Raw genomic sequence first — 18,336 nt, forward strand, 5'->3', positions numbered from 1 at the left:
GATGAAAATCATATGATCATACCAATAGATATGGAAAAAGCATCCGACAAGAGGCAATATCTATTTATGACTAAAACAGTCAATCAAATCAGTTTAGAAGGAAAGTATCCCAATTTAATAAAGGCCATATATGACAAACCCTCGGCTCATATAATACTCAGAGGTAAAAAGCTGAAAGCTTTTCCTCTCAGATCAGGAACAAACCAAGGATGCCCACTCTGGTCACTGTTACTCAATATAGTACTGGAAGTCTTAGCTAGGGTAATCAGGCAAGAGAAAGAAGAAAAAAGGTATCCAGAATGAGAAAGCAGAAGTAAAACTCACTATTTGCAGATGACATGATTTTACATACAGGAAATCCTAAAGACTCCATCAAAAGACTAGAAACAATGAAAATACAGTAAAGTTGTGGGACATGCCATCAGTATATGCACTTTTGTTGCATTCCTAAATAGTAACAATGAATTATCAGAAGAAAAATGAAGAAAACAATTCCATTTACAATTGTAACCAAAAGGATAAAATACCTAGAAACAAACTTAACCAAGAAAGTGATGGACCTCTACACTGAAAACTACAAGCCACTGTTGAAATAAAAGACAAAGAATTGGAAAAAATATTCCATGTTCATGGATTAGAAGAATTAACATCATTAAAGTGCCCATACTAACCAAAGCAGTCTATGGATTCAAGATACCTATGTTGTATTTCACAGAACTAGAACAAATACTCCAAAAATTTATGTGGAACCACAACAGACCCTGAATAGCAACAGTGATCTTGAGAAAGAAGAACAAAATTGGAGGAATCACATTACCTGATATCAAACTATAGCACAAAGAATAGTGAAAACAGCATGGTACTGGCATAAAAACAAACATATAGGTTGATGGAACAGAATGGAGAGCCCAAGAAATGAACCCACGCATTTATAGTCAATTAATGGACAAAGAACATGAAACATACAATGGGGTAAAGACAGTCTATTTAAAAAATGGTGTTGGGAAAACTGGACAGATATGTGCAAAAAATTAAACTAGACCATCTTACACCATACACAAGAATAAACTCAAAATTGATTAAAGACTTAAATGTTAAACTTGAAACCATAAAATCCTAGAGGAAAGCATAGACAGTAAAATCTCAGACATTTCTCAGAGCAATGTTTTCTGATATATCTCCTCAGGCAAGGGAAAGACAAGAAAAAATAAACAAGTGGGACTACATCAAAGTAAAAAGTTTTTGCACAACAAAGGAAACCATCAACAAAATGAAAAGAGAACCACTAAATTGGGAATACGTATTCACTGATACATTTGATAAATGGTTAATATCCAAAATTTATAAAGAATTTATAAAACCAACACCAAAAAGACAAACATTCCAATTAAAAATTGGGCAAAAGACCTAAATAAACCCTTCTACAGAGAGGACTACAGATGGCCAATAAGCATATGGAAAGTTGCTCACCATCACTAATCATCAGAGAAATTAAAGTTAAAACCACAATGGGATATCACCTCACACCTGTCAGAATGGCAATCATCAATAAATTGGCAAAGAACAAGTATTCGCGAGGATGTGGAGAAAAAGTAACCCTCATGCACTGTTGGTGAGAATGCAGATTGGTGCAGCCACTGCTTTCCACAGTGGAATTACCTCAAAAAATTAAAAATATAACTGCATTATGACCCAGTGATTCTACTTCTGGGAATTTATCTGAAGAAACTGAAACTAATTCAAAAGGAATACATGCACCCCTATGTTCATTGCAGTCTTATTTATGATAGCCCAAGATTTGGAAGCAGCCCAAGTGTTCATTAGTAGGTGAATGGATAAAAAAAATCAATGGTTCATTTACACAATTGAATATTACTTGCCCATTAAAAAGAAGGAAATCTTACCCTTTATGACAGTATGGATGGACCTGGAGAACATTATGCTAAGTGAAATAAGCAAGTCAGAGAAAGACAAATACCCTATGTTTTCACTCACATGTGGAATCTAACGAACACAATGAACAAGAAAATAGTGATGGAATTAGATATAGAGGAGGCAGACAGCTGTCAGGGTTGTGGGCCTGGGTGGGGGATGGAGGAATTGAGTAAAAAATAGAGAGAAAAAAACTGATGGACCAGGACAATGGTGTGGTGATTGCTGTGGAGGAGTCATGGGTGGAGAGAGGTGGAGGACAGTGTGGGAGAATAAATGGTGTTGGAAGGAGACTTGAGTTGGAGTGGTGAACACACAATACAATGTACAGGTGATGTGTTGTAGAATTGTGTACCTGAAACTTACCCAGCAGACCAGGGCCTGTCTACGTGGTGCTTTGGTGCATGACCCAACAATTAGTGCTGGAAGGAGCAGATATTTATTTACAGCATTCCAACTTTGTGGGGGCTCAGAGTTCTTCAGCTCAGAGTCCTCCTTTCCCATGAGACCCAGCACTTCCCATGCTCCCCACCAGGCAACTAGCCAAAAGCATCCCCAAAAGTTTCCCATGCTCTTATCTGTGCCGGATCTGGAATATGTTGCCATCAGACTGTATAATAGTGCAGAAAAGCATGGGCCATGTTATTCGGGATCATGGTGAAACTGAGGAAAGGCACAGGTCTTAATAGTCCAGGTAAAATCCAGGTGTAACAGGTCAGGATCTTGCTAGGAAGTCCTTTGCAGCTAGAGTAGGCAATCACAGTAGCATCATCTCCTTTCTTATTAGTCCAGGCTGCATGGCCTCCTTCCTAACTATAAACTACATAGCTGCTTGCTTACTTCTCCCTTCTCTCTGCTCTCTTTCAAACCACATAGCAAAAGTTCCCTACTACTGACAACATGTCTCTTCCCTCACTATTACTCCCTACGTGGCCAAGAGTCCTCCTTCTCAAGCTGCATGATCAAGAGCAGCGCGAGAATGGCTGCTGCGCCTAGTTTAAAATCCTGGTGCCTCCTCGGGAACCTCATTTCCAACTCCTCCCACAAAGGGCTACATCTGCCAGCCCCAGTATCTTCTGCCTTTCTTGGCTGCCTTTGTTAGTCCAGGCAGGCGCAGAGCAAACCTCCAAGCTCTTGTGCAGCTGCAGCAAGCGCCTTAGGCTACATCATGCCTCAGAGTCCTGCCCATCTCCCTCAGTCTAAGCAGTCAGGCTCAGCTATTTAACATAACTCTAACATGAGCCCCTGTTACTGTTATGTAAAGTACTTCTCAACTGCCCCTTCCACTTTCTGCAGTCAAAGCTGTAGAGGCTTTGGGATTTTTTTCCTCTATATTCCTGGTGTGGAGGCGAGGTGTAGGGGGCTTCTCCAGTTTGGGGAGAACTCTAGCTCAAACACTCCGTTCTGAACCCCGTTCCACACCTGTTACAAAACCTGTATAATTTTGTTTACCAATGTTACCCCAATAAATTCAATTAGAAAAAAAAGAATTTTTACAGTGCCAGTAAGGAAAAGATTCAGATAATGAACCTTGTTAAATAGTGAAGCATGAACATAATCTCCCCATTGTTATTTAGAGAGTAAATTGCATTAACCAACAATCAAGTATAATTGGATTTCTTCTTGTTGATTTGTAGGAATTCTTTGAATAGTCTAGATACTAATGCTTTTTTACTGTTGCAGATTCTTCTTCCACTGTATTACCTTCCTGTTAATGATAGGTGTCCTATGTTGTCCATTAAATAGACATCTTTAATTCTAATGTCTTCAAAAGTACAAATTTTTACCTCAATGTGATTTTCAGAACTCTTTATTCATTCTGAGTCAGTTAGATGTTTTTCTTTATTTTTATGTTAGTTTTATAGTTTTATCTTTCACATTTAGTACTGTAATTTGAAATTTTTTCATTGAATTTATTGGGGTGATATTGGTTAATAAAATTATAAGCTTCAGGTATATAATTCTATAATACATCATTTGTATATTGTATTGAGTGTTCCCTACTCCAAGTCAAGTCTCTATTACCATTTATTCCCCTATCTACCCATTTCTACTGCCTACCCACCACTTTTTAAAAAAAGATGTGTAGCAGGATTTATCAAACTACAACCCACAGTCCATATTTGTCTCAAATTTGAATTTTTGTACAGCTTGTGAGTTATGAATGGTTTGATATTTTTAAATGGTTAATAAAATCAAAGAATAATAATACTTTGTGGTATGTGAAAATTATATGAAATTCAGTTTTTAGTATTTATAAATAAAGTGTTATTGGAATTCAGCCATGTTCATTTGTTTATGTATTGTCTATGGCTGTTTTTGTGCTAAAATGACATAGTTGAGTTGCTGCAACAGAGAATGTATAGCCTGCAAAGCATAAAATATTTATTATCTGGTCCTTTAAAGAAAATTTGCTGATCCCTGATGTAAAGTAAGAATATAATTTCAGTGTTTCCTTTACAGTGAGTTAGTTTCTATGATAGAATCAGCCAAAACATCCATTTTTTTTCTTCTACTGATCTGTGATACAACCTATTCTTTGAGTTTTATATGTTTGAACCACTATGGCTTTGTAAGTTTTGGCCATCAAACTACAGGGGTCCTTAGAAGTACCTTTTTGCAGTCTGCCTTAATTTTGTCTATCCTGGATTTACCCAATCACTATTTTTCTATTTATGTTTCTTTTCTCTTAGGCTTTGAGAAAACTCCCTCTCATACTTTTGTGTTGAAAGTCATCACATGATATTTATTTAATGTGATAAATCTGCCTAGAGGTCTAAATTTGGTGACCTCCTCTTGTTTCTTCTTTTTTTATTCAAGCTAAAAAAACCCTTCTTTAATTTTCATGATTGTAACAAGGAAGTGAATCAACATTTATTAAGAGCCCATTATATGCCACTCATTGTACTATGTGTTTTTATAATATTCCAAACCTATAGAAAGTTTAGAAAGTGATAAAACATACATCATGTATTTTCATCCATTCTTTTTTAAAATCTAACTACCACTGTATGAGGTAGCTATTTTAGTCCGTATTTAAAAAAAATGTTTATAAAATGATTAAGTAACTTGCCAAATGGTGAACATTGGAGCTAGTAGTATTCAAATTTCAATCTGCTTGACTCCAAAGCCTATACTATTCCATATAAAATTAAACTGGGAGATCAGTGTTTCTTTCTTAACCTCCAGTATGTCAAATACATCTTCATATTCTTTTTGCATCTTGTAGATAGAATACAGACACTGTCTTTATTCCTTTTAAGTTTTTCTAAAGCCTCATTTTGGGTTCTCTCATATGTTGTGACAGCAGGTTCCTTTGTTAGCCATCCTGTTCAGAATAAATAGCCTGTGCTATGCCAGCATGATTTATTGTTGCTACTTCCTTTCTTTATATTTTGAGTAATTTTATCAGGAGTATATAAAGTATTTTAGACATGTGAAAATGCCTGAGTGACTAGAATAGTTCACCTGGCTGCTTGGCCAACTGCCTGTGGACAGTGCTTCATTTGATAACAGAGAAGAGAAGATATGAGAACAAATTAGTTTTCTCAAATAAGATCCGTATACCCAATCTCATCAGCATTTCTACTCTAACTACATCGACAGAGAATTGCCAAAGGATATCAAAGGATCAGAGAACACACATATAAGATTTATTTCTGTTCTTTGAAAAACTCTAAGTTATTGTGATGAGGCCAGAAAGAACTTGTGTAGCTGAATGGATGGTGCTAATTGTAAATCTCTTTTCCTGGGGACTTTGAAAATGGATTTTATATCTGTATGTGAAAGTTTAATGTTTAAACTGCCTATAAACATAGGGTGTGCTGGATGGTTTCTTCTTTTTTTAAACCAGATGGTATCTTTTTAAAAAAAGAATGCTTTATTGATTATGCTTTTACAGTTGTCCCAATTTTTTTCCCCTTAATCCCACTCCGCCCAGTATCCCCATTCCCTGCAGCATTACATCTCCATCTTAGTTTGTGTTTATGGATTGTACATATAAGTTCTTTGGCTTCTCCATTTCCTATACTATTTTTACCCCCCTATCTATTTTGTAGCTACCATTTATGCTTCTTATTCCCTGAACGTTTTCCCTCATTCTCCCTTTTCCTCTCACTGCTGATAGCCCTCCATGTGATCTCCATTTCTGGGATTCCGTTCCTGTCCTAGTTGTTTGCTTAGTTTATTTTTGTTTTTGTTTTGTTTAGGTTCAGTTGTTGTTTGTTGTCATTTTACTGTTCATAGTTTTTATTTCTTCTTTTTCTTAGATAAGTCCCTTTAAAATTTCATATAATAAGGGCTTGGTGATGATGAACTCCTTTAACTTTACCTTTTCTGGGAAGCACTTTATCTGCCCTTATATTCTAAATGATAGCTTTGCTGGATGGAGTCATCTTGGATGTAGGTCCTCGCTTTTCATGACTTTGAATACTTCTTTCCAGCTCCTTCTTGCCTTTAAGGGTTCTTTTGAGAAATCAGATGATAGTTCTATGGAAACTCCTTTGTAAGTAAGTTTCTTCTTTTCTCTTGCTGCTTTTAAGATTCTCTCCTTGTCTTTAATCTTGGGTAACCTAATTATGATGTGCCTTGGTGTGTTCCTCTTGAGGATTCTCTGAGCTTCCTGGACTTGTATGTCTATTTCCTTAGCAGAATTGGGGAAGTTTTCCTTCAATATTTGTTCAAGTAAGTTTTCAATATCTTGCTATTCCTCTTCTCTTTCTGGAACCCCTATGATTCAGATGTTGGAACATTTAAAGTTTTCCTAGAGATTTTTAAGCTTCTCCTCATTTTTTAAAATCCTTGTTTCTTCATTCTGTTCTGGTTGAATGTTTATCTCGTCCTTCTGCTCCAAATTGTTGATTTGAGTCCTGGTTTCCTTCCTTTCACTGCTGTTCCCTGTATATTTTTCTTTATTTCACTTCGCATAGCCTTCATTTTTCCCTTCACTTTGCGACCATATTCAACCATTTCTATGAGCATCCTGATTACCAGTGTTTTGAACTCTGCATCTGATAGGTTGGCTATCTCCTTGTTGCTTAGTTCTTTTTTTTTGAGTTTTGATCTGTTCTCTAAGTTGGGCCATGTTTCTTTGTCTCAGTGGACCTGTTATGTTGTAAGGGATGGAGCCTTAGGTAAACACCACGGTGTGGCAACCCACTTTGCTGCGTTGTGATGCATTATGTGGGGGAAGGGTCAGAGGAGGAACAATGCTGCTTGCTCGGCTCTCACCCTGCTTTTAGTCACTTCCCCTGCTTTCCACAAACAAATTATGCCCTCTTAGGTGCTGCACTGGTGCTGATTCCCAGGTGGGCGGGCTTGTGTATGTTCGAGGATCCTGTGGACCCCTCCAACGGACTCTCTTGTGAGGCTTGCAATCTCGCTTGCTGCTGCAAGCCCCACAAGTTTTTATAGTCAGAGGTTTTGAGACTTTTATTTCCCCAGCTGGAACCCTGAGTTGCACTGTCTGTCTTGCTCCCCATTTGTTCCTCCTGGTTTATCTGTATGTGAATGTGGGGCTGCCCCATCTGCCAGCCACCATTTCACCTGCCTGGTCCACTAACAGCTGCCATCCCACGCTTCCTCTCCATCCTGGCTCTCTGTCTCTATCCCTCCTATCTGTCTGGATGAATGTTTCTTCTTTAATCCTCTGGTTTTTGGACTTCCATGCAGTTCGATTTTCTTGTAGTTCTGGTTGCTTTTGTTTTACATTGGTTGTTACCCTTTTGGTTGTGTGAAGAAGTGAAGCGTATCAACCTATATTTCCTTCTTGGCTGGAACGAAACCAGATGGTATCTTAAATATTTTTTACAGACTTAATTATGAGAAACTGTAATTATATTATAGAAAACTTAGAAAATACAGGAAGAATGAAATCACCCACAACCTTGCCACTCTAATCGAAATACTAATAATATTTTGATGTATTTCTTGCTTGTCTTTTTTAAATCTTATGCATTTAAAAAAGAAGCAAAACAACTTAGAGCAACTCTGCCAGATACTTTCTTAACATTTCTTCTGGACTCAAGAGTATGATTTATAGTGATGATGCCAAGGAATTTCAAAATGTCTATTTCTGTGTCATTGCATATATTTATTTAATCAGATACAGATACCTTTCTAACAGGGGCTGGTTTGTTGCTTTGTCCACCTGAACTATTAATTCTCATAATCTACTATGGAAAAATAGTTTTTCCATCTTTATGATTTCCCTGGTTTTCTTATTTGTAAAATGTAATGACCCTCCTCATTGTGAGCAATTTTTATATTTTTGAGAAACGTATTTTCGTAAGTCTCTAAAAATTAAATGGTAGTTTTTAAAAAAGTGTATATTGAAATAATATGTATTTTACAAAATATTCACTAAAATTAGTACTTTTTTACACAAAAAATAGCAGTGAAAGAAGAGTATGTAAAATATTAACCTTTATATCTCTAAATGGTGGAATGATATTTTTGTCATCTGTTTAACTCTTAAGAAGCTTTTTTTAGCCATAAGAAAGAATGAATATATTTGAATATTCTAAAATGAAAAATGTACACAATAAATACATCACTGAATGAAAAGAAGAAATTCTAAGATATGTATGTGACCCTATTTTTATTAAAAAACGTTTGTTAAACTATTTTTCGTTAAAATTATTGGAGTGTCTTTGGTTGATAGGATCATATAGTTTCAAGTGTACATTTCTATGATACATGATCTGTGTATTGCATATGTCTCCACCACCCAAAGTCAAATAATTTTCCATCACCATATATATGGCTCCCTTTACTCTTTACTTCCCCTACAGCCCGTCCCTTTGGTAACCATCACAGTATTGTCTGTATCTATGGGTTTTAGTTTTATATCCTACATAAGAGTGAAATCATATGCTTCTTAGCTTTTTCTGACTTATTTCACTTAGCATATTATTTTCAAGGTCCTTCCATGTTGTCTCAAATGGCAGTATTTCATCTTTTCTTATGACTGAATAGTATTACGTAGTACATATATACCACATCTTCTTACCCAATTCTCTATTGTCCACCATGCTGCAATGAACATAAGGGTGCATATGTCTTTTAGAATAAGTGATTTTGATTTTTTTCAGTAAATACCCAGAAGAGGGCTTGCTGGGTCACATGGTAATTCTTAATTTTTGGAAGAACTGCTATACCATTTTCTGTTGTGACTGTACCAGTTTACATTTCCACCAGCAGTGAGTGAGGGTAACTTTTTTCCACAACCTCTTTAACACTTGTTATCACCAGTCTTATTGATAATAGCCATTCTAACAGGTGTGAGGTGGTATCTTATAGTAGTAGTTTTGATTTGCATTTACCTAATATCTAGTGAAGTTGAACATCTTTTCATATATCTGTTGGCTGTTTATATGTCTTCTTGAGGGAGGCGTCTGTTGAGGTCCTCTGCCCATTTTTTAATTGGTTTGTTTGGTGTTGAGTTGTGTGAGTTCTTTATATATTTTGGATATTAACCTTTTTTTGGAGCTGTTGTTTGCAAGTATCTCCCATATGGTTGGCTGCCTTTTTGTTTTGTTGTCACTTTCTTTTGCTGTACAGAAGCTTTTCAGTTTGATATAATCCCATTAATTTATTTTTGCCTTTACTTTCTTTGCCTTTGGGGTCAAATTCATAAAATATTCCTCATGGTGAAGGTCTATAAGTTTAGTACCTATGTTTTCTTCTGTGTAATTTATTGCTTCAGATCATATATTTAGGTCTTTGATCCATTTTCAATTAATTTTTGTACATGGGGACAAAGTGTAATCTAGGTTTATTCTTTTGCATGAGGCTTTCCAATTTCTCCAGCCCCATTTATTGAAAAGACTTTCTTTTTTCCATTATATATTTTTGACCCCTTCATCAAAATTATTTTCCCATATACATGTGGTTTTATTTCTGGGCTCTCAATTCTGGTCCATTGATCTGTTTGTCTGTTTTTCTGCCAATACCATTTTGTTTTAATTATCGTAGCTCTGTAGTATAATTTGAAATTAGGTAGTGTGACAACTCCAGCTTTATTCTTTTTTCTCAGGATTGTTTTGGCTTTCAGGGTCTTTTGTGATTCCATATGGATTTGATAATTTTTTTCTATCTTTTAAAAAAATAACATGGGATTTTGATGGGGATTGCACTAAATCCGTTTATTGCTTTGAGTAATAGAGCCATTTTAACTATTGTTGATTCTTCTAATCCATGAACATGGAATATCTTTCCATTTTATTGGGTCTTTTACAATCTCTTTTAATAATTCTTTGTCTTTTTAGTAGATAGGTCCTTTACATTTTTTGTTAAGTTTATTCCTAGATATTTTTATTCTTTTGGTTGCAATTGCAAAAGCAGTTGTTTTCTTTTCCTTTTTTATTTTTGTTTCTTTTTCTGAGGTTTATTTGTTAGTATATTGAAAAGCAGTGAATTTTTTTTACATTGATTTTGTATCCTGCAACTTCACTGCATTTGTTTATTGTTTCTAATACATTTTTGGTTTATGGATATTTAAACGATGTTAATTCTTCCTATTTGTGAGCTTGGTAAATATATACTTTCATTTATTTGTATCTTCTTTGATTTCTTTCTTCAATATCTTATAATTTTTTTGAGTGCAGCTCTTTTATCTTCTTGGTTAGATTTATTCCTAGGTATTTTCTTTTCTTTTTTGGTGCAATTGTAAATGGGATTTTTATTTAGTTTCTCTTTTGCTAGTTTATTGGTGTATAAAATGCAACTGATTTCTGAATATTTATTTATCAGCTCTACTCAATATTTTATGGAACCTCTAGGGTTCTCTATATACAGTATTATGTCATCTGCTAATAATGACAGTTTTACTTCTTCCTTTCAAATTTGGGTGCTTTTTATTTCTTCTTCTTGTCTGATTGCTGTGGCTAGGACTTCCAGTAATGTGTTGAGAACAGATATCCCTGTCTGACTCTGGAGCTTATTGGAAACACTTGTAGTTTTTGCCCATTGGGTATGATGTTGGCTGTAGGTATGTTATATATATCCTTTATTGCATTGAGGTATGTTTTCTCTATCTTCACTTTGCTGAGAGTTTTTTTTTTTTATCATAAACGGGTGCTCGATTTTGTGAAATTTTTTTGCATCTGTTGATATGATCATACAAATTTTATTTTTTGTTTTTATGGTGTAGCACATTAATTGATTTGTGAATGTTGAACCGTTCTTTCATTTCAGGAATAAATCCATTTGATTATGGTCTATGATCTTTTTAATGTATTGCCAAATTTGGTTTGCTAATACTTTGTTGAGGTTTTTTGCATCTAAGTGCTATTGATTCTTAGCATTTCCTCTCATTCTTTTTACAACTTTACAAACCATGTGTTCTTTCATGTTTCCTTTTTCTATTAGAATCCTTAACATATTAACACTAGTTATGTTTCCCAATCAGATAGGGAAAAATCTAAATCTTTGTCATTTCTGAGTCTGGGTCTGATGCATGCTTTGTCTGTTCAGACTATGTGTGGGTTTGTTTGTTTGTTTGTTTATTTTGCCTTTTAGAATGTCCTATAGGTTTTGTCAGGTAAAATGAATATGTATAGATAGCATTTTTGAGTCAGGGTTTGTATTTATCCTACTAGGATTTACGTTGTGGCTACTCTTTTGTGTAGCTGTGGTGTCAGAGGCTAAAATTTCCTCTATTATCCTTATATTTTTTCTAATTTTTAAAGTTGCAGTAAAATACAGAAATGTATAACATACCACCTTAACCACTTTTAAGTGTACAGATCAGTTATATTAAATACATTCATAATGTGCTCCCTTTACCACCATGTATATCAAGAATGTTTTTTTTTTGTGCTGTAAAATTGCAACTGTATATGCCCAATAAAAAATAACTACTCATTTTTCTCTTCCATCGGCACCTGGAAACTGTCATTCTACTGTCTGTTTCTCTGATTTCAACTACTCTAACTACCTTATATAAGTACAGTCATACAGTATTTGCCTTTTTGTGAGTGGCTTATTTTACTTAACATAATGTCCTTAAGATCCATCCATGTTATAGCATGTCAGAATTTTATTCTTTTTTAAGGCTGCATGGTTTCCCTTTTATGTGCACACCATATTTTGCTTTCCATTCATCCATGGATTAACACATCCATGGATTAACACTGAGGATGTGTTTATTCTGTAGCAATTGTGAATAATGCTGCTGTAAACATGGATGTACAAATATCTTTTTGAAGTTCTTTTACTTTTTAAAAGTATATACCCATAAGTGGAATTGCTGGCTCATATGGTGATTTTTACTTTTTTGAGGAACCACTATACTGTTATCTATGGCAACTGTACCTTTTTATATTTTTACCAAAAGTGCACAGTCATTCCAATTTCTCCACATCCTTGCCAATACTTGTTTTTTTCTGTTTTGTTTTTTTTTAAATAGTAACCATCCTAATTACCGGATGTGAGGTGCTGTCTCACAGTAGTTTTGATTTGCATTTGCTTGATTAGTAAGATTGAGCATATTTTCATGTGCTTATTGGCCATTTGTATATCTTTTTTTGAGAAATGTCTAATTTCTAACTTGCCCATTTTGAATTTTTTTTTAGTTATAGAAGTTCTTTATATAATAATCACTTACCAGATACATGATTTGTGAACATTTCCTCCCATTCTGTGGCTTGCCTTTGTACTCTGTTGAGAGTGTCTTTTGATGCACAAAATTTTAAATTTTTTGTGCAGCTGAATTTGTCTATTTTTTTAATAAACTGTGCTTTTCATGTTATATCCAAGAAATCATTGCCAAATCCAGTGTTGTGCAACTTTTTCTTATAGTACTTTATATGAATTTTATAACTTTAAGTCTTTCATTTCAAGTTAATTTTTTCATACAGTGTTAAGTGAGAGTTCAACTTCATTCTTCTGCATGTGGATATCCAGTTTTCCCATGTGTTGAAAAGGTGGTCCTTTCCCCATGTAATGATCTTGGAAGCCTTGACAAAAAACATTTGACTTTATATGTGAAGGTTCATTTTTGGGGTGTATTCTATGCCATTTGTCTGTGTCTGTTTTTATGATAGTACCACACTGATTACTCTAGCTTTGTAGTAATTTTTGGAATCAGGAAGTGTGTGCCCTCAAGCTTCGTTTCACCATTTCAATACAGTTTTGATTGTTTGAGGTCCTTTGAGATTCCATGTGAATTTAGGATGAGTTTTTGTATTTTTGCAAAAAACCATTGGGATTTGATAGCAAATGAATTGAATCTGTAGGTCACTTTGTGTACTATTTGGATATTTATTTGTAGTTTTGTTATACTGTCTTTTTTTGGCTTTGGTATGGTAATGGTAGTCTCAAAGAATGGATTAGGAAGTGTTTGTCCTTGAATTTTTGGGACGAGCTAAAGAAGTATTAGTATTAGTTCATCTTTAAAGATTTAATATAATTTACCAGTGAAGACATCAGGTTTATGGCTTTCTTTGTTAGGATATTTTTGATTAATGATTCAACCTACTTACTAGTTACAGGTCTATTGATATTTTTATTTCTTTATGATTTCTTGGTGAGTTTTGTGTTTCTAGGAATTTGTCCACTTAATATAGGTTGTCTAATTTGCTGGCATACAATTGTTAGTAGTACTCTAACATTTTAAAAATTTCTGTAGAATAGTAGTAACATCCCCACTTTTGTTTATGACTTTAGTAATTTGAATATTCTTTTTTCTTTATCCATTTAACTGTTTGTCAATTTAGTTGATCTTTTCAAAGAACCATTGATTTTCTCCTCTCTATTTCATTTATTTCTGCTCTAATCTTTATTCCTTTTTTCTGTTGGGTTTGGGTTAATTACCCCCTACCCCACCCCTGGTTTCCTAAGTTTAAAGACAGGTTGTTGATATGAAATCTTTCTTGTTTTTCAGTGTGTTTGTAGCTATAAATTTCTTGTGTAGCCCTGCTTTAGATACATCCCATAGTTTTAGTAGACTATTATTTTTGTTTTCATTTGTTTCTGATTTTTTTTTGTTTTCTTCTTTGATCCATTGTCTTTAAAAGAGTGTAATTTAATTTTTATAAATTTATGAGTTTTCTGGTTTTCTTTTTATTATCTATTTCTTATTTCATCTGTTTGTGGACAGAAAAGATACTTTATATGATTTCTATATTTTAAAATCTGTGGAGGTTTAACTTGTGGCATAACATATGGTTTGCCCTGGAAAATTTCTCAGGTGCAGTTGAGAAAAATAAGTATATTCTTCTTGTTGAATAGAGTATTCTGCATATATTTGTTATATTTAATTGGTTTATTATGTCTGTGTGGGTGATTTCATGCTGACATTTGTTGATCTTCTTAAATATTTGTATTCAGGTCTTTTATCAAATTTAGAAAGTTTTCAGTCTTTATTTTTTCCAATATTCCCTCTGCTTTCTCTTTCGCTCTCTCCTTCTGGGATTCCCATATCAAGCCAGTGTTGGTTCACTTGTTAGTGTCCCACAGGCCCCTTTGAGTCTTCATTTTTCTGAAATTTTTTTTATGTTTCTCAGATTCGATAATTTCCATTGTTACATCTTCAAGTTTGCTGAGTTCTTATCCCTTCTCAAATCTGCTTTTGAATCCCTCTAGTGAATTTTTCATGTCAGTTATACTTTTGAGCTCCAGAATTCTTTTTTTCTTTTTTAGGTTTTATATACCTTTATCTATATTTTTATTTGTTCATAAATTTTCTTGACTTTTCCCTCTATTTTTTAATTCCTGGAGTATGTTTAAGATGATTGTTTTAAAGTCTTTGTCTAATAAATCTGCCATCAGGTTTTTAATTTAAGAACACTATTTTGTTGATTCTTTTTTTCTGTGTTTGGAATGTCCTTTCTTGTTTCATTGTATGCCTTGTGATTTTTGTTGTTGAAAACTGGACATTTGAATCTAATTGTTTAGTAACTTGGGAAATCATTCTTCACCTTCACCAGGTTTTGTTGTTTTCCGTTGGAGGACAGGGTCCTTTTAACTTTCCCTGGCTCCTGTAAGTTTTGTGCAGGTTGCTGCAGGAGTAGGTGCACAACTACCTGCCACAGGGCCAGGGGTAGAGGATGGGTAGCTGCTAGCATGCTAAATCTCAAATTAACCAAAACTATTTGCAATGCACAGTTCAAGCCTTTTCCTGAAGTTGAAAATCTTCAGCAGACTCCAGATTTCCAAATAGTTACATCAGACAGATTCTGCCATTTTCTAAGTGGGGAGACAAATTTCTGCTTCTTTTTACTCAGTCAACTTTCCAGAATACTGTCTTCATTGTCTTTATTTTTGTTGTTCTATTTTGTGTTTCCTGAGAGATTCCTTACTAAATAGTGTCTAAAACTTGCAGTTCTTTTAGTTGTAATCCCCCATTATTATTCAGGATCTCTACTGATGGTGGTGGTAAGGCGTTGACACAGGAGAAGCATTCAATAATCCTATAATTAGGTCTCAGTCTTTCAGTGAGCTTGAGTTGGGTATTTCCCTTCCCCCCATGTAGAAGGCTATAGGGGGTTGTAGTTTGGTATTTTTTTCTCCCCCACATTGATAATTAGAGGGATATGTAATTGGGTAGTCACCTTATTTGGGCTTGTTTGGTTTTGATGTAACCCTAGTTGGTTAGACGCTGGTAAAGTATTTTCCCTTGATTCTAAGATTTTTAGGAGAGTAGGGAGCTCTGGGAGTATTTCAAAGTTGGTTATTTTCCCTTCCTCCTACTGGAGATTTTTATCTGACCTTTTCAGTGAGCAACTGGTAGGGGCTCCAGGAGGTAAAATTTATGGATGTGCCTAAGACTCAGACACCATGGAATTTTAAACACTCCATCTAGTTTACACTGAGTCTACATCAATCGGTCAATTATAGTTAAACGTGTTCCTGCAGATAGTGGCTCCAGGTGTGTGGGCTTCTTTTTCTGGTCCTGTACTCGGTAAATTGTGAGACTCTGCTTGTTTGTTTCTATAGCTTTCAGGGCAGCACTTTGTCCTGTGACTTACATTCGTTATGGCTTTAAGAATTATTGATTTTTCAGTTTGTTCAGCTTTTTCTTTGTAAGGATGGGAGTAATGATTTCCAAGCTCTTTATGTATCAGTCTGGAAGCTAGGCTTCTCTTACACACTTATTGGAATGCAGAAATATAGGCATTCGTTGTCAATAATGTTAGTTTATTCTTTCTGTGAAGCTAGGGAGATCCCTGTGGGGCTGAGCACATGAGATCTTGTCCTCCCAGCCCTTTGATCCTCAGTAAAATGATTTGACCACCCCCTGCCCCAATAATGTTAGTGTATTGTCAAAGAAGTACATCTTCATATTACCAGTTTTCAAGTTATTATCGGAACATTAATTTTAACTATGGTCAGATACTTTGAGGTTTGATTTTATCTAAAATATTGGAAAAATGGAGAATAATTTTACACTTGTGATTTCAGTTAAAGACAGGATAAATGTTTATACTGCCATATTATGGTACATATTTTATTTAGGAAGCTGATGCAACTGTTTGCATATTTTATGAGTAGATATTTTACAAAGCCCAGAAATAATTCCTGAATTGGTAATCAAAATTTTTATGTCTATTAATTTTTTCAAGTAAAGGTTTGAAATGGAAAACTGATTTCTAAAAAATCCTCACTCAGGATTTTTAAAACACAAATATCATTTACACATTTATTTGAGGTAGGGTAAACTTGAATTCTTTATTTTGATGAACTGGTATGATAATCTTCCTTTGTCATTATCTATATGGGAGAGAACTTTTGTTCTAAAATGTTAAGAAATTTTTTGTCTTATTCTCAAAGAAATACAATGATAACTTCTCTAGATAGAATCCAATGTCACTATAGTTTACTAGTGTTTGTTAATATTATATTTGGTGTAAAATATAACTTTTTGTACTAATCCATTATATAATTATTTACATATGAAATGGCTTTGGCTTTAGGCTAAAAATATTACACTTTTTGAAGTATATGTAGAGAACAGGATTTTTTGGGAGTTAATATAGAGATATAGTTATTCATTGGAACACAAAGATGAATAAGGCTATAGCTTTTCATTTATTACTTAAATCATTAAAAATAAGAATACATTGGAAAAGAAAATCAATTTGATGTAAAGAGAATTTAATTTGTAGTATTAATATAACTTCCTAAAGAGAGTCCTAGATTTTGGTGACCAGTTTTAGTTACAAATTCTTAGTCTTTCTTTGGGAAAGTAAAAGCTAATCAATTCACCACTGGGTCCCAGGTTTACCTCTCAGGACCAGTCCTAAGCAAAGCGTGGAAAGCCAAATTTCAGGTGCATCACTACGCTTGTGTATGATCTTCACCTTTTAAATATTTAGTGCTCTTTCAGTGAAGCACTGAGTTGATTATATTTTAATTTCCTTTAACTGTTCCTTTAAGCAGTAAATATAGTCATTTGTAAGGCTTTAAAAATACATTTATAAAACCTTACATTTTATTTAAAATATTATGCCTTTGCTTCGATTTATATTAATGAAGAAATTTTAAAAATAAAGAGGAAATCTATTTATCTTCAGTAAACCAAATGGAACTGTGTTTAATGTGGTACCTTAGAATAATTATTTTAAAAGCATCAATATTAATATCAATAAAAATATACAGAAAACTTGATTAAATCATGAAATCATTTAAAACAGCAGTAGAGTTTTAATATTAGTTCTCTATTAAGAGTAAATGATTCAGCTTCTCTTTTTTCTTGTGCCGAATTAATTCAATTGTATAATTCCAATATATCGCAAAGCACTAAGCTTTTCCATGTAACACACCTCAGTTTTCATTTTTATATGACCACAAGTCTGTAGATAGACATTTCTTGCTAGTATAATGCACTCAGTTGTGCAAACTTATCTTTTTAGGGTCAAAGAAGAACACAAACCACAACCGACACAGTAAGTAAATGTATTGAGTGCAGTAGGCTTGACTTCTGTACCTTTGCCGTACTCTGCTTTCTGCACCTTGGATGGTATTAGCTTACTCTAATACTGGATAGGCTGCAACTAGTGTGTCTTCTGCTTTCTGACTCTCTGGCTTGTAAGAGAGCTGCCTGCAGTTTCTTACTTCATCCACATAATGACTGGATGTAGTTTTTTGCTGCCTGCTTTTGGACTGGTTAAGTGTTCAAACTTAATTTCCCTACATTCTGACTGCCTGGATGATAATTGGAGCTCACATTTCCATTGGCTGTAGCTTTTGTGCCTGTGTATTTTTATTATTATCAATAAGAAAACATTTGACATACACTGTTATTCATTTGGTTATTCAGTCACATTATTTGCTTATTTAAACAGGTGGTTTCCCTTTAGTGGGATCACTGAACTGGTAAATAACGTTCTTCAGCCCCAGCAAAAACAACAAAATGAAAAGGAGCCCCAGACGTAAGTAAGCTGATCTGTATAGACTAAATAT

The 18,336-nt window shown here is 34.3% G+C and overlaps 1 protein-coding gene across 8 annotated transcripts in view; it reads left to right on the top strand.

Annotated features, from left to right (window-relative positions):
• Positions 1-18,336, top strand: part of RIMS2 (regulating synaptic membrane exocytosis 2) — a 473,698-nt gene that overhangs the window by 65,466 nt on the left and 389,896 nt on the right. For 2 of the 8 annotated variants that reach the window (XM_054590373.1, XM_054590359.1), the window contains exons 2-3: positions 17,787-17,819; positions 18,219-18,305. The exons of the other annotated variants lie outside the window; for them this stretch is intronic. In XM_054590373.1, coding sequence (XP_054446348.1) covers positions 17,787-17,819; positions 18,219-18,305 — 120 coding nt within the window. The remainder of the gene's footprint in view (positions 1-17,786; positions 17,820-18,218; positions 18,306-18,336) is intronic. 8 annotated transcript variants of the gene reach the window in all.

This window comes from Pteronotus mesoamericanus, unplaced genomic scaffold (assembly GCF_021234165.1).
Source record: "Pteronotus mesoamericanus isolate MK-2021 breed Mesoamerican mustached bat unplaced genomic scaffold, CSHL_Meso_final scaffold_174, whole genome shotgun sequence".
Lineage (NCBI taxonomy): Eukaryota > Metazoa > Chordata > Mammalia > Chiroptera > Mormoopidae > Pteronotus > Pteronotus mesoamericanus.